This window comes from Lynx canadensis, chromosome B4 (assembly GCF_007474595.2).
Source record: "Lynx canadensis isolate LIC74 chromosome B4, mLynCan4.pri.v2, whole genome shotgun sequence".
In the NCBI taxonomy this organism is placed as follows: Eukaryota; Metazoa; Chordata; class Mammalia; order Carnivora; family Felidae; genus Lynx; species Lynx canadensis.
Genome location: NC_044309.1, coordinates 132550567 through 132563041, shown reverse-complemented (window position 1 = coordinate 132563041; position 12475 = coordinate 132550567). Strand labels below are relative to the sequence as shown.

Below are 12475 nucleotides of genomic sequence, written 5' to 3'. Positions count from 1 at the left end.
TCCTGTAAGTGAGGGGCTGATTTCTAAGTAAAACTAGATTTCTCACACTGACTTGGTCTTCTGTAGACTTCTTAGAAAAGCTTTCACTTACCTATTTTTTGTGCTTTGCTTTGCAGGAAATTGATGCCTCGTCAAAATGGAGATTAATCATTTGTGTTTGGGAGCAGCAGAACTGGGGGCCAGTTACCTCTCAATTTTATAAACCAATTATATGAACTCCTTTTCCGTTGCTCACACCCCCATCCCACCTTCAAACTTCTTACCGATGGCATTCAGGAGGCAAGTGAAAAACTTCATGAAGAATTACTCAGATGCCGAAATAAAAGTCAGGGAAGCAACTTCCAATGACCCTTGGGGTCCTTCGAGTTCTCTCATGTTAGATATCAGTGACCTGACTTTCAACACAATTTCTCTGTCAGAGATTATGAATATGCTGTGGCAGAGACTCGGTGACCATGGGAAGAGCTGGCGTCATGTGTATAAATCCCTTACGCTCATGGATTATCTCATCAAGAATGGATCAAAGAAAGTTATCCAGCATTGCAGAGAGGGGTTCTGTAAACTTCAGACACTAAAAGATTTTCAACACGTAGACGAAGCTGGAAAAGACCAAGGTAAAAGCAATGTGTATGGTGTGCCACTAAAGATTAGACGTTTGGGAAGGGATCGTTTTGAAGCAGGAGCTGGGGGAAAGTTATTCTCAAATGTATCAGCTCCCTTTCTCTGGGACAGTTACAGTTTCCAGAAGACTTCGTGTTGACTCTTCAGTGCCTGAGAGAGCAATTTTCTTTCAAAGGAATGTGTAAAACTAACACACGTAAGGTTCCCGATAGAACGATAGCTCGTAGAAGATGAACAAAGTGAATAAGACAGGAAGCATGGCAGCTTGGTGTAATAAGGTCACTGTAATTCACAATTATAATTGGACTGGAATTTAGTCATAAATGTAAGGAAGCGTTTCCACAGGCTCCAGAATCCTCCAAGACTATCTAGATGGAAGTATAGGAATACAAAAATTTAGGTCATAAAATAATTTTGTCGGGGGTGGAGGAGGAGGTGAAGTAGGGAACAGTTATGGGGAATACCAAACGGAGATGACTTGGAAACGTCTGGTATTCTGTAATGCTAAAAAAACCAAGCATTTCCTCCCCATCTAATGTAAAATTATAATTAGCATTTAAAGTGAATAGTCTTATGAATCATGAGAAAAGGATACAATTCAGTGCAGTCTTTGTGTGAAGCATACATTTTTAGAATAGACCTTTTTTAAGAGCAGCTTGAGATTTAGAGAAAAGATTTACAGATTTACACAGAAAGTACAGAGTTCCCACATACCCTTCGCCATCCGCACACACTGCCTCTCCAGTTAACATCTCGCATTAGTGTGGTACATTTGTAACAATTGACTAATAACCAGTATTAACACGTTCGCTAAAGTCCTTTGTTGACCTTAGGGTTCACTCTTGGTGTTCTGTTCTGTGGGTTTTGAAAAACGCACGTCGTGTATCTACCACTCCAGGATCATAATAGTTTCACTGCCTTGAAAATGTCCTGCGTTCTACCTGTTCCTCCTTTCTCCCCTGCCTGGAACCCTTGGTAGCCACTGATCTTTTTATTGTCTTTATAGTTTTGCCTTTTCCAGAATATTATGTAATTGGAATCATATACGATGTTGCTTTTTCAGACTCCTTTCTTTACTTGACAGTCTGCATTTAAGATTCTCCCATGTCCTTTTTATAGCCTGAGAGCTCGTTTCTTTTTCTTTTTTTCTTCAGATTTTAAAAATCAGCTTTATTGCAATATAATTCACATGTCAGACAATTCACCCATCTAAAGTATACAATCCTATGGTTTTAGGTATATTGTTAACTTTTAAAAATTGGGATAAAATGTAAATAACCAAATTTGTCATTTTAAGCATGCAATCCCGTGACATTAATTACATTCACAGTGTGGCACAACCATTGCCACTGTCTACTTCCAAAACTTTCATCACCCCAGGCAGAAACTCCATTAACTGTGGGGCACTTGAGTGGCTCAGTTGGTTGAGCGTCTGCCTCTTGGTTTTGGCTCAGGTCGTGATCTCACAGTTTGTGAATTCAAGCCCTGTGCTGGGCTCCATGCTGACAGTGTGGAACCTGCTTGGAAGTCCCTCTCTCTCTCTTTCTCTTTCTCTCTCTCTCTCTCTCTCTCTGTCCCTCCCATGCTCACTTTCTCTTTCAACATAAATAAGTAAACTTAAAAAAAAAAAGCACCTCCATAATCATTGGGCAATAAAGCTCTCCTGCTGATCTCTAATCTACCTTCTATCTCTATAAATTCACCTCTTCGGGGTACCTCATGGAAGTGAATCATATAGTATTTGCCCTTTTGTTTTTGGCTCATTTCACATACTTGATGTGAACTTCATTCTTTTTGTAGCTGAATAACATTCCATTGTATAAACATACCACATTTTGTTTATTCATCTGATGGTGGATTCTTGGGTTGTTTTCACATTTTGGCTCTTGTGGGCTGCAATGAACAAAAGCCTACAAGTGTCAGTTTGAGCCTCTGCTTTCAGTTCCGTTGGGTGTATACTTAGGAGTGGAGTTGCTGGGTCGTATGGCAATTCAATGTTCAGCTTTTGAGGAACCAGTAACTGGTTTTCCTTAGCAGCCTCGCCATTTTACATTCTTACCAGCAATGTAAGAGGGTTCCTGTTTTTCCGTATCCTTGACAACACTTGTTCTTGTCCATCTTTTTGATTAGAGCCATCCTACCGGAGGTGAAAAGTAGTATCTCACTGCGGTTTCAATTTACGTCTCCCTAAAGACTAATGATGTTGAGCATCTTTCTATGCCCTTGTTGGCCATTTATATATCTTCTTTGAAGAAATGGCTGTACAAATCCTTTGTCCATTTTTAATTGTTGGGTTTTTTTTTTTCTTTTTATGTGTTGAGTTTTTTATATTCTGGATACAAGACCTCTATCTTGTGACTTGCAAATATCTTCTCCCATTCTTAGGTTGTCTTTTTTACTTGCTCGATTAAATTTTGATGAAGTCCAGTTTGTCTGTTTTCCTTTGGTGCTTGTGCTTTAAGTGTCATATGTAAGAAGTCATTGCTTAATCTAAGGTCATGAAGATTCACACCTATGTTTTTTTCTAAGAGTTTCAATGTTTTAGCTCTTCCATTTAGATCTTGGATCTGAATTTTTGCGTATGGCGTGAAGTAGAGTTCCAGTCTCATTCTTTTGCGTGTAGATATCCAGTTGTCCCACTACTACCTGCTGAAAAGACTATTCCTTCCCCCATTGAATTATACTGGCACCCTTATAAAAATCCGTTGACCATAGATGTAAGGTTTTATTTCTGTACCCTCAATTAAAAAAAAAAGCTTATTTATTTATTTTGAGAAAGAGAGAGCATGAGTGGGAGAGAGGCAGAGAGAGAGAGAGAGAGAGGGAGAGAGAATCCCAAGCAGGCTCTGTGCTGTCAGTGTGGAACCCGATGTGGGGCTCGATCTCATGAACCATGAGATCATGACCTGAGCCAAAACCAAGAGGCAGATGCTTAACTGACTAAGCCACCCAGGCACCTCCTGTTCTCTCAATTCTGTTCTACTGATCTATATGTCTATATGCCAGTGCCACACTATTTTGATTACTGTAGCTATGTAGTAAATTTTGAAATAAAGGTGAGTCCTCCAGCTTTGTTCTTTTTCAATAATTGTTGTGGCCTTTCTGGGTCCTTTGCATTTCCCTATCAAGTTTAGCATTCGCTTGTTAATTTCTGTAAAAAAAAAAAAAGCAGCTAGAATTTTTATCAAGATTGCACTGAACCTGTAGATCAATTTTGAGAATATTGCCATCTTAACAAACATCAGTTCCTCCAATCCACAAACACCAGATATCTTCCCTTTAATTTAAGGTCTTCTTTCTTTTTAAAAAAAAATTTTAACGTGTATTCATTTTTGAGAGACAGAGAGAGAGTGCAGCGGGGGAAGGGCAGAGAGAGAGAGGGAGACGCAGAATTGGAAGCAGGCTCCAGGCTCTGAACTCTCAGCACAGAGCCCAATGTGGGGCTTGAACTCACTGACTGCGAGATCATGATCTGAGCTGAAGTCAGTTGCCCAACCGACTGAGCCACCAGGCGCCCCATGCCTTCTTTCATAAATCTTTTGTGGTTTTCAGTGCACAAGGCTTACATTTCTTTCGGTAAATATAGTCATAAGTATTTTATTCTCTTTGGTACTATTCTCTATGGGATTATTTTCTTCATTCCATTTTTAGATTACTCGTTGCTAATGTATAGAAATACAACCGTTCGAGTTATTTTTGTATATTGCTCTTGTATCCTGCTACTTTGCTGAACTTGTTTATTAGCTGTAATAGTTTTTGTTTTTTTTTTTAAAGATTCCTAAGGATTTCCTACACGCAATATCATGTCATCTGCACATAGAGATAGTTTTCCTTTCCGATGCGGATGCATCTTAATTCTTTTTCTTGCTTAATTGCCCTGGCTAAAACCTCCTGTACAACATTGAATAGAAATGGTGAGAATCAGTTTCATTCCTGATCTTGAGAGGAAAGCTTTCAGTCTTTCACCATTAAGTATGATGTTAGGTGTGGGTTTTCATAGATGCTTTTTATCAGAAGGTTGATGGAGTTGTTTTGTTTTGTTTTTTAATGTTTAGTTTGAGAGCAAGCGAACGCGTGCAGGCAGGGGAGAGCCCAGAGGGAGGGGGATAGAAGCCCTGGGCTGACAGCAGAGAGCCTGAGGCTGAGGCCAAGGCAGGGCTCGAACTCACAAACCGAACCGGTGAGGTCATGACCTGAGCCAAGGCTTAACTGAGCCACCCACGTGCCCTGCTGGAGTTCTATTGTTAGTTTATTGAATGTTTTTATAAGGAAAGGCTGTTGACTTTTGTCAAATCCTTTTTCTGCAGCTACTGAGATGATTATGTGTTTTTTCTCCTTTATTCTGTTGATATGGTGTATTGCATCGATTGATTTCCATATGGGCACCAACCTTGCATTCCTAGTATAAATCCCACTCGGTCATGGTGTGTATCCTCTTTATTTTTGAAGTGTTTACTTAAGGTCCGGTGTGACGTTTAATGATGATATTGGAGAACATCTTCTTGGTTTTTGATCATGCTAGGCTTCTTAATCTCAAAATTGTGAAGGCATCAACTTCTATGAGCATTAAATTAATCATTAAAAATTAAAATAAAATACTGGTTAAAGTTTTGCATCCCCAAGAATTAAGTTTTAAAAAGGCCTAATATTTTGGATAACAGTGAATGGAATGTGATCATTTTTGTACTTTACAGAGCAGCTATTTTATCACTGTGCTGAGCACTATGATGATTTTTTTTTTTTAAGTGGAAAGAGAGAGGATCAGCCCCTACTCTGAAGAGTGTGTGAGCTGTTTTGAGAGATAAAGTAGATAAGCATGAAATTGTAAGCAAGCTTGTTTATGCATTTATACCTTTTATAAGGTATGGTATATTTGGATATGTTTAAATTCACTATCATAAAGGTTTTTCAGATTTCTTAACAGCTGAGCTTAAGATCAAAGAAGTAAGCACATGCATACTATTTTGGGCTTTGAAAATATTCTTGATGACTTGGTAGCATGAAGAGAGCAAGAAAAATGCAAGTGAGAACTGAATTGTCAACAGAAGCATCGTATATTCATTTGTTGATTATGGAAGTGACAGTGGTTATTGATTGGTAACATTGGCACACAGTATTCTTTAAGTTAATAGATACTAATTAGTGAAAAATAATTCTGTTGGGGGAAAATATTACCTATTTCATCTTTATATTTTACACATTTCTCTTTTTGTATTTGTTTCCTAATGAGTGTAATATATTAGGATAGTAGTTCTTGGCATAATTTATACATAAAAAAACATATAGATACAGATATAGATATAGATATATGCATAAAATTTTGTGACTGATAGGGTGTGTGGTCAAAATAATTTGGTAGCCACTGGCTCTTGGGATAAAGTCAGGCCTCTTAGCATGTTCCCAATCGACATTTCTACTCTTATTTCCTTAGTCTTCTAAGCTAACACATTGCATCCAAGCATTCCTAATGTATTATTTGCTTTCACATCTCTGTGCTGATACTTAAGATGTTTCTTCTTTCCTGTACTAGTTGTTTCCTGCTGTCTGTTTGTTGAGTTCCTACTTAGTCAACAGATCCTAGCTCAGGAGGCTTTTCCTCTATATCTCCGACTACGTCTTCTTTTCCTTACTGGGAAGAATTAATTGCTGTGGCATTTTATTCATAATATCAGTGAGGTGTTTTTTACAGTATATTTTATCCACTTTATGTATGTGCGTGTGTATATATATTTATCCTTAACTAGATTCTGAAGGTACATGTCATGTGATAATCATCTTTTTACCAGCAGGCCTTGGCACGTACTAGACCTCAGTAAATTTTTATTGAATGGAAATCATAAAAAAAGCAAAAGACTTGAGATAGGAAATATGATACCTGAAAAACTACTGAATAAGAATGATTTTATTGTATCAGAAAAGAAAAGCAGAGAGTGAAGTTTGTATTGAGAAATTAACGGAAGAGAAATTGTAGTGATCCAAGTGATCTGTAACTGGATCCTACCTGAGATACAGGCTGTCAAGAAGCGGCAAAGAAAAAAAGATAAAAATAGAAGAAATTATAGAAAAAGACTTTTGGGGGGGTTTCCATGATTGGCTTTTACACTTGCCGTTCCCTTTGCCTGAGTGTTCATCCCCAGATACCTGCATTGTTTTCTCACATACTTCAGATCTCCGCTGAGAAAGTCATGTTTTTAGTGAGGCCTCTTATCTACCCTATTTATGAAAAATCAGCCCCATCCCACAATTGCACTGATAGGCCCTAGCCACTTTCTGTTTTAGTTTTCTTCATAGCTTTTCTCATCTGACATAGGGCATGTTTTATTTTATTATTTATTGTCTATTTCTTCCTACTAAAACATATGTTTTATGAGAGCAGGAATTTTTTTTTAATTTTTTTAAATTTATTTTATTTTATTTTTTTTTTAAATTTTTTTTTTCAACATTTATTTATTTTTGGGACAGAGAGAGACAGAGCATGAATGGGCGAGGGGCAGAGAGAGAGGGAGACACAGAATCGGAAACAGGCTCCAGGCTCCGAGCCATCAGCCCAGAGCCCGACGCGGGGCTTGAACTCACGGACCGCGAGATCGTGACCTGGCTGAAGTCGGACGCTCAACCGACTGCGCCACCCAGGCGCCCCTAAATTTATTTTATTTTTGAGAGAGAGAGAGATGGCAAGGGGAGGAGAGGCAGAGAGAGGGAGAGGGAGACAGAATCCTAAGCAGGCTCCATGCTGTCAGCAAAGAGCCCAGTGTGGGGCTCAAACTCACTAACTGTGAGATCATGACCTGAGCTGAAATCAAGAGTCAGACCCTTAACCAAACTGAGCCCCCCAGGTGCCCTGAGAGCAGGAATGTTTTATGTCTGCTTTGCCCATGCTCTATTTTCAACATTACAACAGCAGCTATCACACAGCTCATGCTCAGTACTTCATAATAGTATTACAGTAGTCCCCCCCCACTTCTTAATGTTTATTTTTGAGAGAGAGACAGCACACATGGGAGGGGCAGAGAGAGGGGGACAGAGCATCTGAAGCAGGCTCTGCGCCGACAGCAGAGAGAGCCCGATGCGGGCTCAAGCTCACGAACTGCGAGATCATGACCTGAGCTGAAATCGAGAGTTGGGTGCTTAACCAACTGAGCCACCCAGGCGTCCCTACAGTAGTCCCCGCTTTATCTGTGGTTTCAGTTTTCACAGTTTCAGTTACCCGTAGTCAACTATCGTCCGGAAGCAGATGAGCCTCCTTCTGATACGTGGTTCAGAAGGCAGGTAGTAGCCTAGTGCTATGACACAGTGTCTCCATCATTCGCTTCACTTCATCTCATCACGTAGGTGTTTTATCTCACATCATCACATGGAGAAAAGTGAGTGGAGTACAATAAGATATTTTGAGAGAGAGAGACCACATTCACGTAATAACTTCCGCTATGGTATATTCTTATAATTGGTCTATTTTATTATTGTTGTTGTTAATCTCTTACTGTGTCTAATTTATAAATTAAGAAGAAAACACAGGTAGGGTTTGATAGTATCTGCAGTTTCAGGCATCCACTGGGGGTCTTGGAAAGTATTCCCGTTGGCTACAGGGGGGAAAAATTGAGAAAACAACTCAGAAAACGTGGGGAACAGGAGAAACTTGTTTTCAAGTAGTTTGTTAACATTTCAAATGACTTTCCCAGTGTTTCTCTTCAACCTCCAGACAGTTTTTCAGATGAAGTAAATTTAAAGCAATGAGTCTAATTGTTAATCTGAAAAAATTTATAATAAATACATGATTTTCACTGTGTTTCCAGACTTTGGGGGACACTCTGTCTTGTAGTTCTTTTTTTTTTTTTAGGTTGACAATTGGACACATTGCTTTAAATTTAGAGGTACTTTACCTGAAACAGTGTCTAGAATCTATAGAAAAACAGTGAATGTATTAACGTAAAATGTAATTAGCACACTATGTAAAAATAAGTTTTCTTCTGTATTCCCTAACTTTTTGGACCCCCTATATTAGCAAACAAGTTTATGACATTTAACTATGTGACAGACTCTTCTAACGACTTCATATATGTTAACTCATTTAATCTTCATAATAACCCTTTGAGACAGTTGCGGTATTGGCCCCATTTTACTGAGGAGGAAAGTAAGGTAGAAAGAGGTTGAGTAGCCAGTTCACACAGCTAGTTAGTGGCAGAGCCAAGATTATAAGCTCGATGTTTTGGCTCCAGAATCCACGTTCTCACCTACTACAATACATTGTTGAATGACTGACGGACTGAATGAGTGACGTTCTACTCCACCCTGTCGACCTGTGTCGTGTCTCCAGACTTGATCGCGCATTTAACTAGTTACACGTGGCAAGGTGGGACACACAGGAAGGACCTGAGACCTAAACTAGTTCTGCTTATTAATCTGGGACAGGAACTGAAAAGTTTATCCTTTTTTGCATCTGTTTAAGTTGTTTTAGGTCAAAGATGGTACAAGAAATGTATACCTTATAGTCTGGTGGCAATCATGGCTTAAAAAAAATCCTTCACGCAAATCTAATTTTATGGTCTCGGGCAACTAGCTAGACACAGTTGGCGTGATCGGGCCAGTTTCTTTTCTCTTAGATTTAGGGCCCATTGCAAGGTAGGCTCAAACTCATCGGGAAGGGGGCCATGTTCCTGCAGGAGATTCAGGGTCTCCAGCTGATAGTCCTGAATCTCCTTGATATTCTCAGGTAGAGTAGAACATTGTCTCCGTTGTGTGCACAACGCCTCTATACCTCTGTCATGCCTCTGTCAGAGCACATTTATATACATGCCTGTATCTCTTGCAAAACTGTGAATTTCTCAAGGGCAAGAGCATTGTCCCTAGCCCTTAGTACATGCCTGGGGGTGGGATCACTCAATAGATATTAGATGAATGGATGATTAATATCCTAGTACTTTTATACTTTTAGCGGGTTTATAGCAACTGACTTTCTTTTAGGAATATAAAAAATATAAATGTCAAAGTCGATTCCTTTAACAACAAAATTCCCATTTATTCACTATAAATTCCTTTTAAAAATAGATTTTTAATGCTAACAGTGCTTTATTGAGATATAACTTATATACCACAGTTTGTTTACCTGTCTTCTGTTGATGAGCACTTGGTGTGTGTATAGTCCTTGGCTATTATGAGTAAAGCTGTTACGAACATCCTTATGTAAGGCTTTTTGTGGACATACATATTCAGCTCTCTTGGGCATACACTTAAGAGTGGCATTTCTGGGTCATAGGGCAGGTGTATATTTAACCAAAGTCGTCTTCATTTTTTTTAATGTTTATTTTTGAGAGAGAGAGAGAGAGCACAAGCAGAGGAGAGGCAGAGGGAGAGAGAGAGGGAGACACAGAATCCCAAGCAGGCTCCAGGCTCCGAGCTGTCAGCACAGAGCCCGACGCAGGGCTTGAACCCATGAACCATTAGATTATGACCTGAGCTGAAGTTGGACGCTTAACCGACTGAGCCACCCAGGCGCCCATAGAGCATTTTCATGTATGGTATATCATGTGATCTGACAACACCTTATGAGGAATGAAGGATGTGTATTATCTCTCTGACACAGATGAGGCGCTAACGCTCAGATTGCTCTTTAGGTAAGGTTGCACATTTCATTAATGACTGAACATGATTAATACTCTAATACTCTTTGGTCCTATTCTATTATTATGCTAGGTAGCCTCTCCTAATTGAGTTTTAAAAAATATCCTAACAGTTTCACTGAACTACTGGAGTGAACTTAATTAAAAGGGTCTGAAAAATACCCAATTGAATGTTTCACACCATCAAATTATTTATTTACAGAAATTATGGTATTCCTTTTATAAAACCGATATAGGTTCTCAGAAATGTGTGCATTAAAATTTATGTACTACGATATTCTCAATTAGTTAAGTCCTGAAATTGCAGTTGATTTCATTTAAATGGGCCATTGTATATACACACACACTCATATATTTAAATTCAAGCTAGATTTCTTTTGAAAGGTACATTTTAAAAAGACGGCTTTTCGGTGTTGTTAAAAAGTTGTGTTAAGCAGTTTTACTAGAAGTAGCATGCGTTGGTGACGTTACTGCCTTTTTTGTTTTCTACTGTCATTATCAGTCATCCAACTTGGGAAATTAGACCCTTCACATTTATATCCAGGGCTGATTTTGTTCAGGCCTCAAGGACTGGCCCTTCCCAATCAGCTACCCATTTGCTCACGAAAATTAAATGTCTTGGAGTGACATTAGGAACTAATAAGCCTTGTACGCCAGAGTTAAGAGATACAAACTAAAATGTAAAAAGCAAACTCTCTGGAAGATGTAATACATTTATTTTAAACTTTTTTTTTAATGTTACAGAAAGAGACGGAGCATGGGCAGGGGAGGGGCAGAGAGAGAGGGAGACGCAGAATCCGAAGCAGGCTCCAGGCTCCGAGCTGTCAACACAGAGCCCGACGCGGGGCTCAGACTCATGGACTGTGAGATCATGACCTGAGCCGAAGTCAGATGCTTAACTGAGCCACCCAGGCGCCCCTGTAATACATTAATTTATATTTATATTAGTTTATAAGTTATTAAAATCAGTTGTTTCTGAGGAGGTTGTTTTTTGAGTTCAGGTTCTCCGAGAAGAAAGGAGAAAGGAGAAAACGTGTATTTGGGCCAGGAAGGGGTTTAGAGAAAGACGGAACATGGGCAAGTAGGAGAAAAAAGGAATGATTGGGATTTCCCTTTCAGAGTGACTGTGATAAACAGAGGCAAGATCTCTGGAAAGAGTGAGTTCAAGAGAAAGAAAATATCTAGAAACGTGGAAGAATTGATTTAGACGTTGGTCAAGGCTCCAAAAGCAGAGTCAAATCTGAGGGTATTCTTGTACAGGAGGGAAGGAACGTGGGGGCATGAGACGGGCAAATCCCAGGCAGTGTGGTGTAGTGGCTAAGCACGCGGCACGGGGGGTGCGTGATGTACCTTACAAATTCATCAGACTTGATTTTCTCTCTACAACGGTCAGACAACAGGAGTCCAAATTCTCTAACCATCGAACCCACCTGATAGATGGTGGTGGGTTGATTAGCTAATGCAATGGAGTTGTGCTCATTTACAGAGAGGTGGGTTCATTAACACAACGCCACTGACCAAATGTGATTTCCTATAACCAACATTTTTGTAGTTTTGACGAAGTCATGAATTTCTTTTAACAAACATGCAGGTCATCATAAGCCTGTTCTGCTATTGTTAAAAGTTACAGTTAAAAGTTATATTACTATGATGGGGCGCCTGGGTGGCTCAGTCGGTTAGGTGTCCGACTTTAGCTCAGGTCATGATCTCCCAGTTTGCAGGTTCGAGCCCCGCATCGGGATCTGTGCTGACAGCTCAGAGCCTGGAGCCTTCAGATTCTGTGTCTCCCTCTCTCTCTGCCCCTCCCTGGCTCATGCTCTGTCTCTCTCTCAAAAATAAATACTAAAAAAAAATTTTTTTAAGTTATATTACTGTGAGTGTAAACAAAATCTTTATATCTAAAACAGTTGAGTATTTTGGGTCACCCTTCGCTCCTTTTCAACAAATGTAGGTGTTAGTAATCACGACAGCAAGAAGCAAATCGCGAATCTATTTAAACTTAAATATACCTGTCCGGCCAGTCTTCCCACGTTCCTCCTTGCTTCCTGTATGCACATGGACAGCAGAGCAGGGCAGACAAACAAGGGAGAGTAACCAGGTTAGCACTTCGGTGCTATGTCAATACAATCCTTCTCTTCTCAATCTTGTCATCAAATAAAAAAGCTTACATTTGTGCACTGAATTCAGTCAAAGAAATAAAAGTCTGCATTTTGTTATTTTTATGGAGCCGGTCTCTA

The 12475-nt window shown here is 39.5% G+C and overlaps 1 protein-coding gene across 1 annotated transcript in view; it reads left to right on the top strand.

The window, feature by feature from the left end:
- Positions 1-265: 265 nt before the first annotated feature.
- ENTHD1 (ENTH domain containing 1) overlaps positions 266-12475 on the top strand; it is a 93581-nt gene continuing 81371 nt past the window's right edge. Inside the window, exon 1 of the mRNA XM_030320695.1 lies at positions 266-614. Within this exon, the coding sequence (XP_030176555.1) occupies positions 266-614 (349 nt within the window). The remainder of the gene's footprint in view (positions 615-12475) is intronic.